This window comes from Anopheles ziemanni, chromosome 2 (genome assembly GCF_943734765.1).
Source record: "Anopheles ziemanni chromosome 2, idAnoZiCoDA_A2_x.2, whole genome shotgun sequence".
NCBI classification, from domain to species: domain Eukaryota; kingdom Metazoa; phylum Arthropoda; class Insecta; order Diptera; family Culicidae; genus Anopheles; species Anopheles ziemanni.
In genome coordinates, this window is record NC_080705.1 from 9,063,630 (window position 1) to 9,086,607 (window position 22,978).

Below are 22,978 nucleotides of genomic sequence, written 5' to 3' on the forward strand. Positions count from 1 at the left end.
CCTTGCCACGGGTGGCCTGGGAAAGGGAAGGTTTTTTTTTGTCATATGTGAGCTCGAAGGTGTGACAGTGTTCCCTATGAAATACTGAACGGTGACCAGGCCCTGGTCAGCTTTGGCTACACCCGAACGGGTTTGCCGAAACCTACGGTGTGCGCGTTACCTACTGGCGAAGGCAGAACAAGATGTGGCTGCTGAAGAAAAACCTGCTCTGCTGGCTGCTCCTGTCAGCCATATTGGTGAAAACGGGTGAGCCTTTCTTGTGTGTGGTGTCCTCTCTGCCGTTCCGTGCAGCTCCTTCTCGTTGTGGTACGGTTGTTGCAGCAAAAATCGGGTAATCGGGGAATCGGGGTCGAGTGAAGTCGATCCCGCGTGGAAAGAAAAGTAAAACACAGAAAGGAAAAGTGCTGAGCCCACAAATGTGTCAAACCCCTTATGCGTGTACCTGTGTGTTTGTGTGTGCGTTGTCTTTGGTGAAAAGAAGGCCATGACCTTTACATGATTTTTCCCCGAGATCGCAGCAGCGCAGAACAATATCGGTGCAGAAAAGTGTGACTTCCGAGCGCACGCGGATGTGTTACAACACCATTTCCTATGGAATCATCCGCCATTGCTTTCCTTCTTCTTCATGGTCGCTTCTTCTCCGCCAATCAACCTTCTCCCCTTCTTACGGGGGCAATGTTGGGAGCTTCGGGTCGACCGCGGGAAGGTCGTTCGGAGTTCGGGATTTATTTGTTTGTTTTCCCAGTTACTCCCGAGGGGGAGGGCCTTTTCCACTCCCTCTCATCACGGATGCTCTCCACAATCATTCGCTCTCTGTAACATGCTCTTTTACTCTGGAGAAGGCAAGCTTTCGCGCGTTCTCCATCTTGGGGGAAAAGGACGAAACGGAAAACCGTGTGTGTGCGCCTTTTTCACAGCATCTGATTCTGTGCTTCACCGGCAATGTTGTTGTTGTTGGGAGAGGTGGTAGACTGGAATGGAAAAGCGCACCCAGCTGGACAGCTGATTTGCAATTGTTTACATTTTCCGGTTCGCTCGTGTTTTCCGCGTGCTGTTTTTCGCGCTTGCTTGCATTTGTGCGCACGTTGAAAAGAAGTTTTCTGTCATATTACTGCTTTCTAATAGGAGTTATCTTCAGAAAACTATATAAAAAACGAAATACAAACAACTAAAGTGTTAGTGATTATTGAGTAAAAACAAATCCCTATAATGCCGCAACAATTCTGAATCAGAATTTGGGATACTATGCCAATGAGCAAAAGAACATATTCGAGTAAAACCAAAACAAAAATTTACCCTTAGATTAACTAATAAGAAGATACCAGTACGTAGTGGATTGCTGATTACACAAAAAGAAAAACCAACGCAATTCGTTCAAAATCAATTTAATTAGTTTATCTTTTATTCAGCGTATATTTGAAGCCGATGTGTGACACTGACGGGTGAATGGAAAACACATCAAACATAATTCGTACTAGGTAAAAAGGTCGACAAACAAAACACAAACTCCTCGTGACTCAACGCCGTCTGATTCCCGTCAGCCGCGCTAAACCGCGGCTCGACTCGCTGGGAGCAACTCATCCACTCACTCGGCTCCCGAGGCGGAACCGCGGAAAAACCCTTTACCGCCGCACGGTTCGGTGCACCTGGCGGCAATAAACGAGTTAGTGACCTTTCCGGTCAAACCAATCGACGGTGCATGCATTTGCAACGAAAATACCCACGCGCCAGGATGGATCGAGGGGGCCTGGCACAGTTCCGCAAGACACACTTCGGCCTCCTCCCGGGTAGAGTCGTGTGTGTTCGACCTTTTTTTTTTTTAAGTCCGTAGGGAGAAAGGAAGGAATGGAAGGGCGGATTCAGATTGACGAAAACGTGGTCTGTTCCCATCGCCATCCGTGGCCACACGTTGGGGTAAACGTGGCGATGCGCAAACGAGCGCCGCACAAAACGACAAAACAAAAACGAGGACACTAATGGCACACACAGTGGATTTGTCACCGGTTTGGGGCAGTAGTATTTGCGCGAAGGGTTCCAATCGCACATGGGATGCACGGAGGGGACACCGAATCACGCCAAGGGGGCGCACAGGTTTCGTTAACTAACCTTAAGTAGATATTTTGGTGTCATAACCGGCGGGCAATTCCGCCATTTTCGCCAATTCTTCTCTAGACAACGCCGCCTGGAGTTCGCGGAATGGCAACGTAGTGCAAAGGATGGAGTGGGATATTTTGTTTTGAATTTGCCGACGAACATGTCGGTACGACGACCATGTGTTGGTGTCGTCTTCTTCCGTCAGTTGTGGAGTTCGCCCTCTGCGCTGCACCGTCTAGTCACGATGTCTGCCAAATTGTCCGTGTGCATACGTGGCGAACCCCGACAACTCTTCTACTACCTCCTTCTCGACATCTTCGTCACAGTCTAGCGATCCGGACTAGGGTTTGCGAATTTACGGTGACATTCCGTGTTCACCAAAGCCGACGGCGGATGAGGCGGGCTATTTCGGGACCGGTTTTGCGCGAAATCGTACGCGAAATATCTGCGCCCCGCGCGTGGTGTCGCTGCCCAAGCGTCCTCCCTCGGTGGGAATTCAGCCCGCACCCGGGTACAGTTGCATGTTTGGTGCTGGCCGCACAGTGCATTGGCTCCAACAAGTCTCGCACGTAGGCAGACAACCGGGCAGCGCGCAATGTCGCCAATGTCGGTATAAGGGTCGTAGTAACCGGCGGAACCGAAGTAGGCGGCGGCGGCTGCGTAGTGTAGTAGACCAGGCAGGCCGACGCAGGCCTACTATAGTAGCAGACCGCGTGCTGCTCGTTTGTATTTTTGATCCGTCCGCCACGCCTTCTCGTTCGAAGGAGGAGGAACCGTGGATCCGACGGAAGTAGACCGCTCGGCTAGGTTCGCTCTGGTGGCGGCTGTACAGACGGACGGCTGGCGAAAGGGTGAAGTGCTATCGTACGATACACACGCACGCACGATACGATCCGGTGGGGGCCTTCTTCTTGGGGTTTCCGTGCAGGCGAACCGTGCAGGCAACACCAGACAACATGTCTAGGGCAGACGACGTACGATCGTGTGCTTTTTTTAGTCGAAGTTGATCGCCGAGACGTGGTGGCGTGACGGACTGTTTGGACCGTTTATTTTTTGTTTTTCCCCTTTCTCAGCCGAACGGGTTTTCGTGCGTGAATTTCACGATGCACGGTGACAGATAGTGGGTAATGATCGTTTATCACCTTTCCGCGGGGAAACCAATCCCGATAGGTTGCGTGAAGATGAGGAGATCTTACGGGATTCAGGTTGTTCGATATTTGTGGCCAACTTTCGTTTGACATTTCCTTTTGCTGTTCCGCGTGTTCGGGACTTGGGAAGTTGGGTTTGGATAGGAATGCTGGTTTTGTTCGGGTACACTTGCGTGTCCTACCGAAACCAGCATCGACCAGACTACACCAGATCGACCCGCGAATGTAAAGGTGAACGGGATGACAGGCGGAAGGAAGAATATTTACGGTACTTGTTTGTTTTCGTACAGAACATTGACGTGCTCGTCAAAGTCCCGAATAAATCGGTTGTGAGCAAATCGAAATTCCTCGGTACCGTAAAAATAGACTTCGCATGGGGTGGGTTGGAGGTTGTCAATGTATTGTCAACCTGGCAGACATTCGTTCGGTTGGTCAGTTATTTGCCAATGGGAATGTTTTTGGGAATGTTCGCTCATAACATTTCTGGTCCGACCGAAAACAACAATGTAAAAATAATCGGAAAATTGTTTTGAGGGCTTACCTCACCTTTGAGAACTTTAAATTTAGGCACTCGTAGGAGGTCCACGACATGACATCGTACACAACAAGCATATCCACACCCGCGGAGGAGTTGGACCGTGGCCAGGCTTGGCCGGTGTCTGCTGGCCATCTGCAGCTCGCAACTGTTGTTTTTCGGTGGTTCAATGCAAATCATCTGTTTTGTTTTCCGCAACACACACACACACAGTTTACTGCGTCCCAACGGCAGCCGTTACTGAGGCGGACGACGAGAACGATTCCGAGTGGGACGAGGACGAGGAGTCTTCCGAGGCGGACGACGACGGAAGGGTTTACAAGAATCCCAGGAATTCGCCGTCCACCGAATGCCCGCGGGACGAGGAACAGGCGACGTTACTGGTAAGATACTGGGATGCTCCCACCAGGTACTAAGTAGTACACATAATCACTGACGTCTCCACTTTCCCCTCTCAGGGCCAGAAATGTTTGAGGAAATGTTCGTCGGACGAGGACTGCAAGAGCAAGAAGAAGAAATGTCTGTGTGATGGAGCTTGCGGTATGTCCTGCATCAAACCGGATCGCGAATGTCCCGACCTAGCGCAGCCTAGTCTGGGGTCCGTAACGCTGTCCGGGAAGCACTTTGGTTCTCGTGCCACCTACACCTGTCCCCACGGGTATCACGTGGTCGGGTTGCAGAGTCGCCTGTGTCAAGCGGACGGAAGCTGGGCTGGTAGTGAACCTGTTTGCAAGCAGAATAGTAAGTTCTAGTACTTGAGCGAATTCTCTTTAGTATTGTTGAACCACGTTTTGGTATCCCATTAGTCTACTGTCTGGAACCACCGACTATCGAGCACGCGAGACATTCGGCCCTTCCCGAGCAGGCCACGTTTGATCTGGACTCGACGGTGCAGTACCACTGCCATACCGGATATGCTACGGCCGGCTTTCCTCGAGCCAAGTGTCTGGCAGTCGACGGACAGGCTAGCTGGTACGGACCGGATATATCGTGCGAGCGTAAGTACTCTTCCTATCCAGAGGCGCTTAAAGCGGTAGAACCGTAAGAGATCTTCCGCCTCATCGAGATATCCCCTTTTGTAGCACGCTCCTGCGGACAACCACCGGATCCGGCGCATGGCTGGCATGCCGGAGAAAGCTACACGTTCGGCGGAAAGGTCACTTACCACTGTGGCGAAGGGTACGAGCTGGTCGGAAGAGCCGAACGCTACTGCCAAGCCGATGGATCGTGGACTCCGAAGGAACTGCCGACCTGTGTTCGTAAGTAGAGTATGAAGTATGCTTTCGTTTGACCATTTACAAATCTCCCGGGGGCGGTGGATCTCTGTATGAGATATTCTGTGTGCCGTAATTTCTACTCCCAATTCCATACTAGTGTTTTGGGTGATTTTGTATTCTTCCAAATCGACCATGTTGCATGTAGCACGTGTTGTTTGCATCTTAATACTAACTAATACGCCTTCTTTTTTGCCGTACTACTCGTTTGAACAACCAAGCCCAACCTGCTGCTGAATAGAAACCATTCCGCATAGAACTGATATATGGTACCAAGCGGCTGTAGGAAACGCTCGCCATCATCTTAAGACGGACTATGCACAATGGACACACATTAGCTCTTGCGAGTGTCCAGCATTGCCCATACGGATATTAGAGGGTATAACTCATTGTAGCTCTTGATAGGTTGCATCAAACTCTATGGATCAATGGAAAAATCAAAGTCTAATTAGCGGTTGAAGGGAAATTTCCTGCAATTATTGAAATGTTTTTAGGAGAAGAAGTGTTCTCCCAGGTAGTGTCTCCTTTCACTAAGAAAACAAACGACAAAATGTTGCAAGATCTATAGATTGCGGAGTCGCGTGCTCCGTAGTAGTTCGGGATTGAGGACTTCCCAGTCTCGTACAGCAGTATCATAAACTAACCTAACCTCGACCGAGAAGACAGTAGGAACCCCACAACAACCAAAGTTACCCATGCGTAGTGAAGTATTAATCTTTCTAAATTAGCATACACAAGTGAATGTGCTTCTCACTCGATCGTTTCACATTGTTGCCATTCTCATTGCTTTGCGTAACGTGTTATGCGGAGGAGATGTAAGCGTAAGCTAGTACGGTAGAGATCAAGCGAAAGCAGCCGGAGCAACGAAGGAATTATGTAGAAGAAGACAACCCCGTAGCGTAGATGGTCTCTTTGAATCTACTAGCGAACGTAGAAGTCCTGAGTGATTAAGGCACGTTAGTGGAAGAAGATAGAAAAGCATATGAAAACCACACAACTTACAGACACTAACACACCCGATACACAAAGCTAAGTAGCCGGTAAACAAATGGGTCATCGTAGCAAATAAACATGCCCGTCACATGCCGTGCGTATGGTGGCGAAACGAATCCCATCATGCTGTCACATAAATCTCGGCGCGCGATTAACACTGTACTCAAATGTGACGTTTATTTCTTGAATAAATTCATTGCCGCAATCTCTAATACTTGTTTCATTTCGTTTCATTTTGTTTAGCACGTTTGCGAGAGGGAAAGTGTTTGAAAAGTACTTTCAGTTGTCCATACGTCCTTTGAAACTTTAACGTAAATATTTGTGTTCTATATTCGATTGATTCGATCAGCACTTCCTTAGTTACTTTGCGCTCGGATGGGGGCAATTGGAAAAGTGAAAATCTCGAGTAGCTCCAGTTGTTCGTATTATGAATTTTCGTATTTTTATCGTACAGGGAAACGGTTTTCATTTGTTTCATTTATTTTATTATCCTTTTAACCATGCATTATTTATTTCTGGGCAATGAAACATTAGAAGAAGGTGTTAAACAAAATGAAGCGATTAATGTGGCGAGTATTAGTGATAAGCGGTGGTGGATTTTCGATTTCCGGCATGCTGGACGATCCAGATGCCATAGGAGATTCCCATGGGAGAAGTTCTTTCTATCAATATCAACAACCTAGCAGACCTGCGATATCCTGTAGATAGTGTACCTTGATTTTGTGTCACAGTAGGCCGTGCGTAGCATTGACACGTACACATTCTTCCTTCATCTTAATCTCTGTCTTAATCTGTCCTTTCTAAACTGCTTGGCGTTTGCGTTTCATACCCGTTTCTATGAACTAACATGTCCACCGATATGCATTCACTATCGAACAAGCACCTTCTTCTGCTATTTCATCCACATTTGTGTATTTTGTTGCTTTCTGTTTTGTTTTGTTCAGTTTTGAAACTACAATTTGGACGTACTTAAGATAAAGGGTTGACTGAAAGAAATCTGTCGCTGAGTAGAATCGATTGTAAATTGCGTACTTCAAGTTTCCTACGATTGTCATTTGAGAAGCGAACCTTGGCGAAGTGTTGTATGGATTGGACCGAAAAGGGTCACTAAATAACACCGGGTAACACCGGGACACGGATGTAATTCCAGTGGTCACCTCGGTGCAATGCCCTTCGCCGGAGAACCCACGCAACGGAAAGGCGATCTACACCAGCACCTCGTACAACTCGGTCGTGAGCTACGAGTGTCGCTATGGCTACACACTGGTCGGTGAAAGTTCCCGTCGCTGTGGAGCGGATAAGCGTTGGACTGGCACACTTCCTGCGTGTAAAGGTAAGTGAAATGTGAAGTACGCGTTCATGTTCGTCAATTGATATCAATTCAATTCGTCTCTGTAGAGATCAACTGTGGCCATCCGGGAACGCTGTACAACGGATGGTTGGAAAACATCGAGAGTGGAACAGGGCTCGGAGCGAGCATCATCTTCCGCTGCCATCCGGAGATGCTGCTGGTGGGCAACACGTCCTCGGTGTGCCAAATCGATGGCCGTTGGCGGTACCCACTACCACAGTGTCTCGCACCCTGCGTCGTTCCGTCGATCTCGCAAGGACAGGTCATCCCGATCGAGTTCGATATCGATGTCAATTCGACGACGGTGGTACCGACTGCGGGGGGAAGTGGCAGTAGCAGCACCAGCAGTTCGAAAGTAAAGCATGGCACCGTGTTGGAGGTGATCTGCGACGAACACTACGAGTTCCCGTTCTCTTCCCTCTCGCCACCGACGTGCAATAACGGCACGTGGAGCGTGATTCCTCGGTGTGCTCCGGCTCGCTGCAAGACGATGCCTAAGCCACCCAAGTTCGGCATGGTACTGGCACCGAAGACCGAGCACGGTATGCGGGCGCGGTTCAAGTGCAAGGACGGATACAACCTGACGGCACCGGGTGGGAAACCGATCCCGGATCCGAGCAACTACGTGCTCATCTGTTCGTTCGGCAACTGGACCGGCGAGATGCCGCAGTGCACGGAAGTGTACTGTCAGTTCCCGGGTTACATTCCCAACGGGAAGGTGTTGCTGGTTGGCAACATGGGCCTGTACGACTATCGCCCGTATGTGCGGAAGGTTATCAACAACAAGCAGATCATGTACGAATGCGACAAAGGGTACGTAATCGACACGGGCCCACCGGGTGCGACCTGTATTGGTGGCAAGTGGAGTCCGGTAGAGCTGCCGATCTGCATCCCTGGCCAGCATCCCCGGCTAAGGTGGAACCGTCGGCGACGATCGTTGGATCTACGGCGTCGTTTCAATCGATCCAATCATCTGAAGCAACACTACCGGTATCTTATGCGCCAGCTGGAGGAACACGACGCCTACCGGCGTGCACCTGAATACCCACCGCACGTGTTAACCAAGCGATCATCCGCGATCGGATCTGGTGCCCTGTACCGGGGACAGCTGAGACCACATAAGCGACACTACACCTTTGACGACTTTCAACGGCTGCGGGCAAAGCGTAGCCTCGAGGCTGTGGTTCGAAATGAGGCGATGGTACGTGGCGCTCATCACACCCAACCGATGGTACGTGAACGACGCGACCTATCGGAAGACGACAAGGCGTACAGCAAGTACTATGAGCGCCTCAAGACTAAGTACCGGAACTACGTGCAGAACTTACTCGGGTTCAATAAGGCACGTACGTTGCCTACGAACGACGGTATTCACGTGCAGGATGGTCGGTGGCATTCGTATCCGCCAGAATCGGACACGGACAATAACCGTAATCGGGGTGTGCAGAATGGGCGTGATGGGGATGGTCCGGAACGTTCTATCGCACCGACACACCATAGTCCAACCACTAGACGACCGAGACCGCTGGGGCGGAAGGGCAAAAACGGTAACAAGACGCGCCGACCGAAGGTTCAGCCGCCTATAACCATCCCGGACATCAACGAGCAATCACGCTATCGGTTGGACTTTATCGAGAGCGCTGAAGTCACTCCCAATCGCACCATTGCGGACCATCTGAACGAGAACGACATCTATAGCAACTACTTTCCACCGCCGCTAACCGGTCGGTATCACACGAGCTGGCAGTTTGCTTCCGAGGTTACGCCGGGCCACCATCGGCCCGAGGGAAACCAGTACCGAGGTGGTGCAGTAGGGAACGTGTACTCACATTCGCGCCGTAATCGTACCGAGCTGTTGGAGGACGAAAACCCGCGCGCCCTCATGGAGAAGTTGCAGTCACAGATTATACGAAGGCGCAAGCGTGATACGCAAGCAAAGGATCTTGGAGGTGGTGGTCAAGGTGGCCTGCACACGGTGGAGGATTCCAAGCGAGGCCAGAAGGAACGTAGCCGGAAGGCGGCCGGCTCTGGGAACGCGACCGACGCCGATGGTCTCGATCCGGCGAAGAAGGTGAAGTTCAAGGGACCTTGTGAGCCGCTGGCGAGTGAATCGTACGCTCAGCTGGAGATTGTGCGACCTGGCAAGGATCCGAATGAGACGTTTGGACCGGGTACGATCGTGCGCGTTCACTGCACGCAGGGATACGTCTCGAACATTGTCAATCCGAATGCGACGGCCAAATGTGTGCGAGGTCGCTGGAAGCCCACCAAGCCGACGTGCAGCATGAGTGAGTACTGTGTCCGGGTGGGGAGTTCCCATTTCATTTTCCACCAACGATCGAATTAACGATGTGGTGCATTCTCCCATCTCCAGAGCCCTGCTTTGTGCCGTCGACTGAGCATGGTAAATATTACGACGCCGCAGTTGATCTGACGACCCTGGACACGGTAAAGCCGACCACGGCCGCCCTCACTCCGATGGAGACGATCGAGAATGGGAAAATGATAAACTTCCAGTGTGACCATGGCTACAACACGCAGGTTCGTATCAAAAGAATCGTGCCATCTTATCGGAAAAACGGTTTCGTTATGCAACGTGTTGCCTTTCGTCTGTAGGGACCTTCTAATTTGCGATGCTGGAATGGCGATTGGGCGGTCGTTTCGTTACCGGAGTGCTTGCCCGCACCCTGCGTTCTTCCGCCGATCATGCATGCGATGTATCAGGTAAGTCCCTTAATATATTTGGAGATTCCCTGGAACTGATTTTATCTTGAGACTTTGGATGGTATATGTTAGTCGGTACTGCGGATTTGATACGGATTTCATGTGATATTTTCTGCTTCTATACTTAATTCAAACGTACTCTACGTTGCAGGGTGGATACCGGGCAGGTCTGACGATTGCGCATGGCAGTTCCGTCATGATTCAGTGCGAAAGCGGAATGGGAAACAGCGCCCCGGTGCAAATGGGTGAGCAAAGTCTTCTGGGCAGGAGAAAAACAAGGTTTTCGGTCCGCCAATGATTCTTTTGGTTCCTCACAGACTGTGCCCTTGGATCGCTGACGCCGGAAACGATCAACTGTGGGTACATTTCATCCCGGAAGTCGCGCGACGACGACTCGAGCTCCATCATCGTGCTCGATGGCAATAACGTCACCTCGTCGGAGGACGAAAACGATGGGCGTGAGTGTGGACCGCCGGGCAAGATCCACGGCTCGCTGGTGTACAAAAATGGCGAGCAGATGGACGAGGGCAGCGACGAGGGCTTCCCGTCCGGTACGGAAATCACGTTCGATTGCATCGCCTCGATCACCGGCGAGCAGACGACGTGGAAGATCATCTGCGAGGATGGCCAGTGGATTGGACGCTCGATGAATTGCGGTACGGAATAGGCATAGTTTATTCGCAACATTAACAGCAACACATCGACACAGCAACACTCGGTTAACACTTAGCGTGCACTCTTTTCTCCGGCAGAGGACGACGACCCGCTGTACCACCGGATGCCGTCGGCCAACGGGTCGTGCATGTTCCGCAACAACGAGCCGCACGTGGTAAGCTTCTACAACGACCTGGAGATACGGGAGGATATCGTGGAGTTTCCGCCGGGCACGACGATCATCTCAAGGTAAGCCGGGACTAGACCGTTACGCTCTAGTCGTACTCCGCCCCGACGGTGATGCTGATCGGGCCAGGTAGGACGTTCGTCTTGTGGTACCATTTGTTCGTGTCGAGTACAACTGGGAAGAAACAAACGGGCTTTGTAAGCGAAACTTGACCTGGCCCAGCGTTGGTGGGTGTGTCCTTACTTGTGTCTCCGGTTTGTACGACGACGGAAAGGAACTCGCACTCGTACAGACATTCCGGAGGTGGTGCCAGGATCCATTCTTTAGCACCCTTCAGCTGCGATTGCCACGAGGGCAGACGGACGTTGTCCACCTGTGAGGGTAAAATAGCAACATAGAAGGCGATGACGATGGTCTGAATTTGTACCTCAGTTAACGTCTTCTTATTGGAGGGTAACATCCCACACAAAAGAGGCTGCCTCACTTTACTTTAATTGGCTGACGATAATAGACTAAAGTGGGGGAGGTGTTGATCCACCAGGTTTTTTATTCTCAATTTAATGGATATGGCTGTTGCAGTGTTTTCTCTGCGAAGACAGTTTCCGTTATGGTCATTATAAATCGCAATTATATTTAACTAGGTTTGTGGTTTCTGTGGGTATAGACATTCTTTTAAAAAAACCGTTAAATTTACAGGTACTTTCATTTGTTCTAAATAAATTGTGGTTCTTGATAGCCTTATAACGAATAATTTATGCATAAATGTACCTAGTATTGGCACCTTTTGGTTTGTTTGAGTCCACAAAATCATATTTTACCAAAATAATCATAGTGCTTTGTTGTGGAAAAAGATTTTTAAAGTAGACGACATCGTTTGTACTTTCTTTACCTACTGTACTTCTTTCTTCAATTACATGCTTATGATTTGAATTGGTTATATTCTTCCAATTCCTTGTAGTATAAAATGAAGGCATTTTGTTCTATAACTAGATAAAACATTTAAATCTTCTGATATATCTATCTTCTTCAAACTTTTGTCATTTGCATTTGCTTCCAAACAGTCCTTCTAGTCTTTTTCATTCTAATCGATTCCCATAGACCAGTTTCATTTCTCATACTTACATGCATATGTGCTCCCAGGCCTGGTCCACCCATGAACACCCAATCGATGGCGTTGTTCTCCGAGTCGGGTGGCAGAAAGTACGGCCGATCGTAGTGCTCCCGCAGCACTTTCACGATCGTCGGATCGCAGTTGCTCCAGCCAAAGTACCACGGTTCCGTGCCCGGCTCGTAGCGTACCCGGGCCGGCGGCAGATCGAGCGCCTCCAGGATGTTCCGGAAGCCGGTGGCGTACGGAAAGAACTGGCAGCGCTCGGCATGCGGTCCACGGCCGTGTGTGTCGTACAGTCGCTGGAAAAACCAGTAATCGAATCGCTCCGGCGCCGTCCAGTTGGTGGTCGCATCGGTTACAATGACCGGACCGCCGCGGTACGCGAACCGGCGGGAAAACTCTTCCGGACTAACGTTGCTCAACCGTGGTACGGTGCTCGCCGACACCGACCGGCAGAAGTCGCACGCTTCCGGTGGCCTAAAGGCTTTCTGCAGCTGCGATGGCATGCGAACGATGCACTGTAGAAGGAAGGAGGAAGGGACTTTTTAACGAAATATCCAACGGTTAGCGGGAAAGGTGAAGATTTGGAAAGGAAATGCTCCCAAATACTTAAACGAAGCGCAGCATTAAACGTGGCTCTCGAAATCCGGATAACAATTCCGGAGGGTGCACTTCAAAGCGGAGCGGAATTTACCGACGACCGCCAAGGAACGCTCAATCAGGGCGAAATATTGTAACGAGGAAGCATTCATTACGCGAAATTAATTCCGTTTCTCATTTACATCTTCATTTGCAAACACCGACGATGCCAGCAGTAGCGCCCGCCCGGCGTGGGTCCGTTTTCCGATGGTGATAATGGCTCCGGCAATAATAACCACCAGCAGCAGCAGCACCAGCAACGGAACCGATTTCCTCGGCTTCGAGAACCGTTTTCCAATCCACCGACGAACGCCCGGTGAAACGAGGGTCAAGTAGGGCGCCAAAGGGATAGGGGTGGTTTTTCCTCCCGAACCCCCAACCGCGGTGGAAAATTCGCGACCGACAAGCAACGCGCCCAACTCGATGCCACTCGTGTCGGAATTAATTAAAAAATTCTTCATCTTTTCGTGCACTTCATCCATGGCTTTTTTTTCTGCGCGCCAAATTTATTTCGTTCGCTTGTTAAATCGTTCGTTCGGTTTTACGTTGTTACGCTCGGTTGGAGCAGGTCCTTCTCGCGGGGGGTTTTTATTTTCCTCGCACGTTTATTTGTTTGCTGCTGCAGGTACGCAGGAAGTTTTTCTCAATCGAAAATTTGATGTTTTTATTTCCGTGTGGCGCACAATCACTTCACTTCACTTTCCCGTTTGGTTTGGGTTTGCTTTTTTTTTACTTTTGTTTTGCTTTTTAATCGCCACTTTTCGCACACAATCGGGTGTCGATGATGGTTTTCGAAACTTGTTCACGCAGAGACACTCCACCTTTTCGCATTGAAGTGGGGATTTTTTCCCCCCACCGGAAACAAAGGAAAACGGTGTCCGCACGCTTTTGGGGCGAGTTGTTATTTTCGCTCTCTCTCTGCCCTCGTCACAGCTGGTCGGTTTGATTAATTTTCCACGCTCTAATTGCAAATAAGTGAACGGACGGTTTTGGACTGCGAACCGTCCAATCCCCGCGGGCTAGCTCGGCGGAATCTGTTACAGTTTTTCGGAAAATGCAAATCAACTGTGCATCCGGCCTACGGGAGCGTTTCCCGGATGGAGCCGTGTGTGTGTGTGTGTTCGATTTTTCGGCGTTCCGACACCCACGGCGTACGAGTTGGTACTGGGAAAACGGTCGATCTTGGGGACAGTTTGTTCCCGGGTGGAAAAGCAATTGAATTTATCCGCTGGAAATTCGTGCCGGCATGCACTATGGGCGTTTGACTGAAACGGAAAAAAAACATTCCCATTTAACATGTTAAGCTGTGTTTTATTTTAAAATTGTACAACATGAATAAATGTTCAAACAGAAATAATTATGTTCATGATACGAACATAAACTGGACTAGCCTCAGGCAAGCAAATGGTCCAATGTAACGTCGATAAATAATTATAGCTTTAGTCTTTAAATACTCGTCTCCTTGAAGGACACTTTGATGTCAAGAGAATCACGAGGTCCATTATTAAATTTTATTGTACACGTGTTTGGCCGCAGGCATGGAAAAATAAATGACTAGAATGTCGGTCTTTTCCCGAGTAATCATCAGATCGCACGAAACGAAAATTAATGCTTACCATATAATGATTTCCAACCTGTAAGTTCGCTTCACATTGTTGAAAAATTGTCCCTTATTTTCCGGGAAAACATCAGATCGCCCCAACCGTAAATTCATGCCTTCCATTTGATGTTGAATATTTGAAATATTTTGTTCCCTGCTTGTTGGTTTGAAAATTTTCTGACCAAATACGGCTGGACAATTGCGTTGAGTGTGCGTTTCCGAGACAGCAGCTGCAGGCGGTCGAATAGAAAAGTCCTTATCAGCACTTCAGCAGGCATTCACTCAATTGCAATCATTCGAAACAGTGTTTCCCGCGGCCTATTCCTCGTCACGAGGACTCTGTTTTTCTGCCTTTTTTTCGTTACCCGCTGCGCTCGAAGTGATAACAGTTTCGTCACGCGTCTTCGCCTGTTTCCCTTTGGCCTTTCTCACATCCCGTGCGTTGTTTTCTATATCCACTGGTTTCGGGCGCGTTATCATTGTGTTATGTGAATTTCACAGTTCCTTTTCTGTATGGCGGGTTTGCAATTTTATTTTCCGTGTTTGTGTTTGTATTTTTACCACGAAACAAGAGTTTGTTTAAATCCTTTTTGTGGTCAAAGTAAAAAAGTTCTTTAGTTATTTTTAGTATGTTCTTGGAGCTCTTTCGACTATCATTATTCTAAAAGGGGTTGATTTGTTCAGAAACTGGGTTTCAACCAATCCTTTGGCCCTCAAGAAAACTTCGCTTGGGAATCGCCGTTGGTCAGCTGTCAGGCGCAGGCGGCCGATAAGAGATTGAATAAACATCACACTTCAATTGCAAATTTACGTCCGAATGGCGTTTGATTGACGCACGCGGAATATTACGCCAACATGCGGCAGACGGAAAGTTTATCTGATTAAGAAACCGGTACCGTAACCGTAACCTCCGTGAACCCACTGGATTTGCTTTCTCCTCCTCCTCCGTTCCGGTGGGAAGGTTTTCTGATGATGAATGAAAGGAGCTGGCAGTCGCCTGGTAAAAGGGAAAATGGTAAAATGTGGAGCTGCAATGGGAAGTGAATGCGAACCGGTGAGGTTCGGCTTTGCTCCGATTGAGCATTGGGATTAAATGTCCATCGGGCTGGAAACATTAAGCTGAATGATGTTGCCCGGGCGATGGATTGGCAGCCGAATGGTGCGAGCGATGGCTCGATGGCTCGATCGCAATCTGAAGTCAACGAGGCAGCAATGATGTTTCGCCTTAAGCGAGATATTATTATTACCGGCTTCAATTGGAAATGAATCCATTTCATTTTCCCCGCCTTCGGAAGGTAATTTATTATTTGAAAGCAAACAACCGAAATGCACACTCGGTCCGTCGACGGCGGGTGTCTTGACTTGGATTTGCTAAATCCAGAACAATTGTAAGGCCTACTGCGTTAAACGAATCAAACGAAACGATGGATGAATAAATTAGAACTGATTTATTTAGATTTAGTAAGATTTATCTGTTTATTGTTTATGGGGCAAGTAATCAATTGCAAAATGTTTTAGAAGCAATTAATAGTTCAAATAAGAACACAAAAATAGGTGTAAATTACTCTAATGAAGAAAGAATCGTCTTCTTTTAGATTACAAGGAAATTCTCCTGCCCAATAAAGACAAGACTTCGTACATTCCAATGAATAATAAATACTAGTACTGACAAATCAAGCCATTCTTTTGCACTTCTTGCAGATGTGTGGACATAGGAAAGTACGCCATGATTGGAACCAGCGTGCGCACGTGCGTTCGGTCGGAGTGGAGCGGGCAGAAACCGTCGTGCTTTGGATTGAACCAGGAGAACGATTATGCAAGTGAGCATTGCGTTCAGCTTACAATATTCGCAAAATGAAAAACTGTCCATGACGCACATATACTTATCCTTCCTCGATTTCAGTGGAAAAACCTCCAACCATTTTGATACGCCACCAGAACGGACCAATCGCACAGAGCAACGACGGTAAGCTGATCGTGTATCCGGGCACAACGGTGCATCTGGAGTGCTTGTGGATGCGTCGGTTCGGCAATCCGCGGTGGAATGTTAGCCACGATTACAGGTAACATTGGCAGTGGTGGTTTGGTTTGAGAAGGTTTGAAAATGTATGTTTAAAAAATGTATGAAACAGGAAATATCCAGAAGGATGGAGCTCGGACGAAGGTCGTGATCCGCAGCTAGAGTTTCGAATCAGCATCATACACGCGGTGAAGGACGATTCCGGTAGTTTCACGTGTGTGACACCGGCTCGACACACGCACACCGTGGAAGTGGTGGTGAAGGTGAGAAAAATTTAAATTTAATAGATCATGATGTTAAAATATTTGAGTGTATCATGGCCTCAGTATGACAATAATGTAGTAATTACGATGGGGAAACTAGAGCGAATGTATAAAATAGGCTATGGACGCTATTTGAGCAGAATGTTATCAACTGCAATGTCTCTATTAATTTAAGATCTCTTTCTTAACATGTATGTTTCACTAAAACTCATCATGATTCACTTGCAGGACGTTCATTGCAACGAAATCCAGGTCCGGCGAGGGTTGTCGGCAAGCACGAGCGAAACGATGATGGGAACGCGCGTCACGTTCTCGTGCACCAACGGAAATGCACTGATCGGTACGCCGGAAATCACGTGTCTACCGAGCGGCAACTGGAGTGCGCCCTTGCCCGTCTGCGAGAGTGTCGAGTGTGGCGAGGTGCCGATACAGCCGAGCAGCAACGGGTCGGCTCCCCGGGTTGCCATCCTGTCGCGGGAGGTCGGAGGACGGGCGGCATTCTCCTGCCCACCCGGATATGGTCTTCGGGGTCCGAGTGAAGCGATCTGCCTACCAACCGGCGAGTGGGGTGGTCCGTTTCCGAGTTGCGTAGGTGAGTCCGTTTTCGAGCCGTCCAAAAAGATATGTATGTTTAAAGATCGTTTTGTTTCATTCAGAGGTCCAATGCTTCCACCCGGGGGCGCCCCAGAACGGATACGCACAAGGGACTCCACCGTATCGGGCCGGCGACGTGGTCCAGTTTAACTGCAACCCGGAGTACATGATGCAGGGTCAACCGATCATAGCCTGCCAGGACAATGGCCGCTGGTCGGGTGGACTTCCGAAGTGTAAGTTCGACCGTTCTGCTTTCCATCATCGTTGCTACATTTCCGCTCTCCTCTCCTCCCCCCGGCAGGTGTGCAAGCGTGCTCGTACCCCGGCACCGCCATCAGCGGACGCATGTCGTCGGTGAAGTTCTACTACTCGATCGGCGAAAGCATCACGTTCACGTGTGACGCCGGGCTGGAGCTGCGCGGTGCGAAGATGCTCAAGTGTCTCAAGAACGGCAAGTGGTCGAACGCCATCCCGACCTGCGTCAACCCGGACGCGCTGAACCAGCGCAGTGACGCCCGGCGACTCTTCAAGCGGGAGCAGAACTAAGGCGGGCGGGCCCAAGGACCAACGCGCCTCCCCCCCCCCAAACAAAGTATCGGTTTCGAGAGTTGATTTGTGGTGTGTGTGTGTGAAGGACGGCTCCTTCGCTGGAAGTAGGAAGGAAGTAAAGTAAAAAAAAAGAAAACAAACAACCGGGTCAGCATGGCTGACCACGAGCGTGAGCGGGAGAACGACGTAATCGGGATTTGATCTTGTTGAACTGTTGGCCGTGTTCGGGGTTTTCTTCCGTTTCCTGGACAAACCTTCTATAGCTTCTATCGGCAATCCAGGGGATTGCCCACCCCCCCCACACAAGGTACATCCATAGCCCATCGAATAGGACGTTAATGCATTGATGAACATTATTCTCATAATATACACAGGGAAGGAATTGCGATTGTTTGGGGTAGGTAGGGAGCACCAGCACCAGTTCCAAGGGTGCGCACACGATGTGGTATAGCTACTTAATAAAGGAAAAGACAAAGTATAGAGACTACCAACCATTGCATTGCGATTTCATGAACCGGTTTGAATTATAGGCGTTCTGGATGTGGGATGCAACACTGCATGTAATCGAAGGGGAGCCAATTTTCCACCGAACACTTGTGACGAGGTGGCCAACCACCGTTCGCAACATTGTTGCTGCTGTTGTGCTTAAGTAGGCAGCTTCCCTGAGGGTGCGCCGATGCAAATGGGCGCTTGTAAATCACAACCATAAGCGACCACGCATGAGAGCATCTCGTTTAAACACTGAATCATTATTACTCACAAATGAAGCAATTAAAAACCAAGCATATAAACATACATTTACCCATATCAGCCGATGCAAGGGAAGGGCGTTGCGGCAATAAGCGTTGGGGCGTAATTTAGCGAGAAAAGAGCATTGTTTTGAGTTTGTCGCAAGGAACCGGAACTGGGTGCTCTGATCGGTTAAGAACGTATTTAATGACATTGCTATCGTTTAGTTTGATTTGTTTCCGTTTCCACAGCGGGGGTTGGTTCGCCTCAGTAGGCGACGATTCTGGCGATGCGTTGCTCCAACGCGTGTTACACCGGATGTGCATTGGGCCGCCGGGGACAGCTGGGGATGATGTATTGGATAGCGTTCGGCGAAGGACACCCGTGTCATCCGTTTTAATTACAGACATTGCTGCTTCTGTTGCCGGTGCCGCTGATGATGACGATGATGATGATGATGATGATGGATTACATGCACCGGTTGCTCTGACGAGGCTTTGAAATAACTAAATTGATGCACATTTAATTGTATATCGATATCGGCGTTTGTTGGTTGATTGGTTGCGTTTGAGCCAGTTTTGCTGAATTCTATTTTGCAACAGATTGGTAGGAATCATTTGTTGTAGGTGTAATTGTTCTTTTTTTTTTCTTCCCGCGTCTTTTTCCTGGTAGCAAACTAAACGGTTAGCAACCATTTGCATATCGATTCCCTCTCCGCCCATACCGATACATCGATCGCGTTTTGAATCATTGTGTATGGTTGATTATATTTATTGGGATGCCACCGCAGGACCTCGTCTCACCGCGGCAGGAAAATGCCACCAATTGGTACGCTGATGGGTGGTATGAATAATAATAATCGACAACTGACTCCATCGCAAATGTTCCGCGATCGATTGAATCGCAAATTGAAACGACGACGAATCGTGCGTGTGTATGTGTGGTACAAGAGTGGTACAAAAAATTGCATAATTGAAATCCATCGGCACAATCAAGCTGCGCTTTATGCTTTCGCGTACCACAAACGTAACATTGATGATAATTTATGCATCACTCAATTGCAGCAAAATCATGCGTTTGGTTTGGTTTTTGCGTGTTTCTCGTCTGTTGCGTTATTCACGAATGTAACTTGGTTCGCAAATGGGGAGGGAAAATGTTTTCCGTTGGAAGGAACACGGAATAGCTTATTTTGTCAATTTTCATTAGATGGCGTTTTTTGCTGCTGTTTGTGTGTATTTTTCCTTTTTTTTATTATACACTCCCTCGTAGCACCAAATGATCATAATTTTACGCCACAATATTCAGCACAGTTATGGTGAAGTTATGCGCACAATTGACCCCGTTTGTTCGCGTTATAAATGTCAACTGTAAATAATGCAGGTGGAAATGTATTGAACATATTATATATTATATATGCATATGAATAAAAATACATATATCAATGTTTTACTATTTTGAACGAGCGTCGTTCTAATTGGTTTTGCGAATCCGAATACGAAAAGAACAATATTCGTTTTTAAAATCACAAAATAAAGTGTCAAACTACTGTTCCTTAATTAACACAGAGTTACGCACCTAATAATATGAAGTATACTCACAAGTGCAAATATAACTAAATGTTTATCCTCTCCGGTAATAAAGAATAACCACTTCTAAAGGATATTATTGTACTTTCAATTCCAGGAAGCTCATGCATCATCACAAAACATGATTGCTAACTTTCCCCGAACTAAGATCATCCCAAGCTTCTCTGCTCATTCGTACATAGAGGTTTATTGCCATCTTGTGCCCATTAGGTGACTTTTCCATTCCCCCCGGAGACGGTTCAATCGGTGCACATTCCATTGCAGTTGTGCATCAAAAGGGCAACGTTGCAGCACTTCAACACCTTCCATGATGGCATTTGTTTGAAAGGAGATATTTTCCTAGAAAAAGGAGCAGGAGGAAGGAAAAACTGATCTCAAACACAACTGAAGCAAACACGATACAGCCCCAAACGCAGTAGTGGTTTCCGGTTTCAAAGAAACCCCGATAAACATGCACTATCGAGTCGCATTTGTTATCTCTCCCGGGAAGGTTTCTTGCTTTGTCGTTTGCCGTACCATCGTGTCTTCCTTCCCCCAACAGCCACCGGCAGGTGGTCGTGGTTAGGAAGGAAACCGTTTGATCTTTGGTTGCAGATGGCAGGTTCCCTGGAATGCTGGGCTAGTTGCAGTTTTGTTGCGACGCTGCGGAAAAAAGTGAAACGCAGTGGGAGCGCAAGGTTTCGAGAATGGTTGAACGCATGTTCATTTTTCTTCCATCACTGCCAATTGTTGCGGAATATTCCTTTCCGTTTGCCATCGTCGGGATTCTCGGTTCCGGGATGCTTTTTCAATTACGTTTCTCACGCGCATGGCATGCGACAACTATGCTCCACAGTGCGATTGGCCTGAAAATGGCGTTCCGGTTGAAATGGTGGTTATTTTTTCGTTTTTAGGATACCCATTATACCTTTCTCACCACAGCATTTCCAGTTGCAACGTTTAAATCGTTGGCGAAAAAATAAAGCGCACAATGAAAACGGGCGGTAATGTTTTCTTGCTCTACGTAAATTGGTAAAATGCATTTAACAGAAAACAGCGAACGGTTGAAAAGAACGTAGACAGCATTCATTATATTTTTACTGTTAAAAAAATAGTCGAAATTCGTTTGAATTCGTTTTTCATCGGAATGTTCGTTAGTAGAGCATTTGCATGTAATCCGATAAAGTTGAAATACCCTCAGTTGCTGCTGTATGATTTTTTTTTTTGCTTTTAGTTCAACAAACAATTAAATAAAAGTCTTTCCCTGTTTTCCACTGTCGGGATTACTGACTAATATGCATGCAATCTGAAAACTTGTGCACGGTTCAGGTAATCGATTTCCCAGAAGAGTTTACCCTACTAACCCGCCAGTTGTCATCCATCTCATTACAGATGCACTTTAATGGATCCTGCTACCAAACCCCGCAGGGAATTTCTCCTAAAAATAATATGCTACGATGCTTCTGTGTACCGCATCCATATCGACAGCTCGACAGGATATTGGCTTTCAGCACGATCAACTTGGAAATTCTCATGTGCTTTTTTTGCTGCGCTCCGATTGTTTTCCTCGCACAAAACGCACGCAACCAAAGCTGTTGACTGGTGTGTGCGTCACGAAAAGCTGTACTAATCCTTCCCGGGTATCGGGGGGTTTTACCTCTGTTGCATTTGCATCTCACACCAAGGCACGGTATTGCAACGGTGACCTCTTTTTCTGTTGTTTTCGATCAGTATACATTCCAATGACATCCGAAGATACCACCGTTTGCCGAACTCGGGCGCAGGTTGACAGTTTTCCCCCGGGGGGAGCTCGACCGGGCATTCAGAAGAGTCGTTCAGAATTTTCCCCGGAAGCCCGGAAACGGTATGTGGGAACTTTTTGAAAGAAATGTGCCTTCGGCAATGCATCTCAAGGGGGCAGAAGAAAAGTGAATGCGAAAAGAGGTCTGATGCGGTTTCGGCCCGAGGCAAAAGAAAATTCCCCGTCCTTCCCGGTGACCTAGTTACCGTTGAATAACTTTACTAATTGGTTCTGTTGTGCAAAATCGGTAATTGTAGAGGCCCTCGGGAGTAGTGACTTTACACCATCCGACAAATGGAGAAGGGGGCGGGAGGGGGCTTGGGCATGCAGTTACGTCGGTGAAGAGTCGGTTAAGCCTGGCGCATGATATGATGCTGTAGTGTTTAATTATATGCAGATTAACGTTTGTGCTGCAAATGCCTGCCTGCCATCAGCCTGATGTAACAGGGTGTGAGTGGATGCAGCAGAACAAGCCAGTGCAAATTGGCGTATATCATCTCCCTCCGCTGCTCCCAATTGGCTGAGCATGTGAAAACACACGTTTTAAGACTCTTATAACATGCATTTTTATCGGATTTTACAAACAACCGGAAGCGGTATGGTTGCTGTGAAACATCTTTCACCTTTTGATCCATTTCAGCATTATAATTAATCTTATTCAATCTTATTATTGCAACATGTTTGCTCGTAACAAGTGTAAGATTTTTTTGTTTACTTTGATTTCATTTATCAAACATTTTTTATTTGTTTTATTATTTTGATGTTGCCCGTAGTTTAAAAGGACGAATTTGTGCAAATTTTCACATTTCAAAATGCTCTCTCAAAAATTTTGTCTCTCACATCTGGCGGACAAAATAGCTTTCTTACGGAAGACTGCTAGTTTAGTTTGTCTTTTGCAACATGCAGCTAACTATAAAGAAAAACGGTACAACAAAAGGAATAACTTAAAAGATCAACTGAAAAACTTAGCGAAGCGCTTGGAACGTGTAACATGCAGGCGACTGACGTCAAACATTGTATCGTTCCTCTTCTTCGGTTGCTTCGAAAGAAAAGCACAGGGAAACACGATGACCCGTTTCCTACCCTACTCGTGCGTGATAGAGCAAGACTGTGTAGAATTTTCCTGCTACTTTGTGTTGTCTTTCAA

At 47.9% G+C, this 22,978-nt stretch overlaps 2 protein-coding genes across 2 annotated transcripts; one reads left to right on the top strand and one right to left on the bottom strand.

Annotated features, from left to right (window-relative positions):
- The first annotated feature begins 182 nt into the window (after nt 1–182).
- LOC131294382 (uncharacterized) lies at nt 183–17,733 on the top strand. Its single transcript, XM_058322434.1, has 18 exons — nt 183–246; nt 3,991–4,160; nt 4,236–4,518; nt 4,584–4,775; nt 4,860–5,036; nt 7,195–7,377; nt 7,443–9,683; nt 9,770–9,936; nt 10,012–10,119; nt 10,271–10,364; nt 10,437–10,775; nt 10,872–11,022; nt 16,012–16,130; nt 16,214–16,373; nt 16,443–16,593; nt 16,822–17,185; nt 17,250–17,420; nt 17,489–17,733. The coding sequence occupies exons 1-18, from the start codon at nt 183–185 to the stop codon at nt 17,731–17,733; spliced, it is 5,379 nt and encodes a 1,792-aa protein (XP_058178417.1).
- LOC131293853 (uncharacterized) lies at nt 11,049–13,192 on the bottom strand. The gene is made up of 4 exons (XM_058321907.1): nt 12,854–13,192; nt 12,083–12,589; nt 11,204–11,333; nt 11,049–11,134 (listed from the first exon to the last, which is right to left on the bottom strand). The coding sequence occupies exons 1-4, from the start codon at nt 13,190–13,192 to the stop codon at nt 11,049–11,051; spliced, it is 1,062 nt and encodes a 353-aa protein (XP_058177890.1).
- Nucleotides 17,734–22,978: the final 5,245 nt, after the last annotated feature.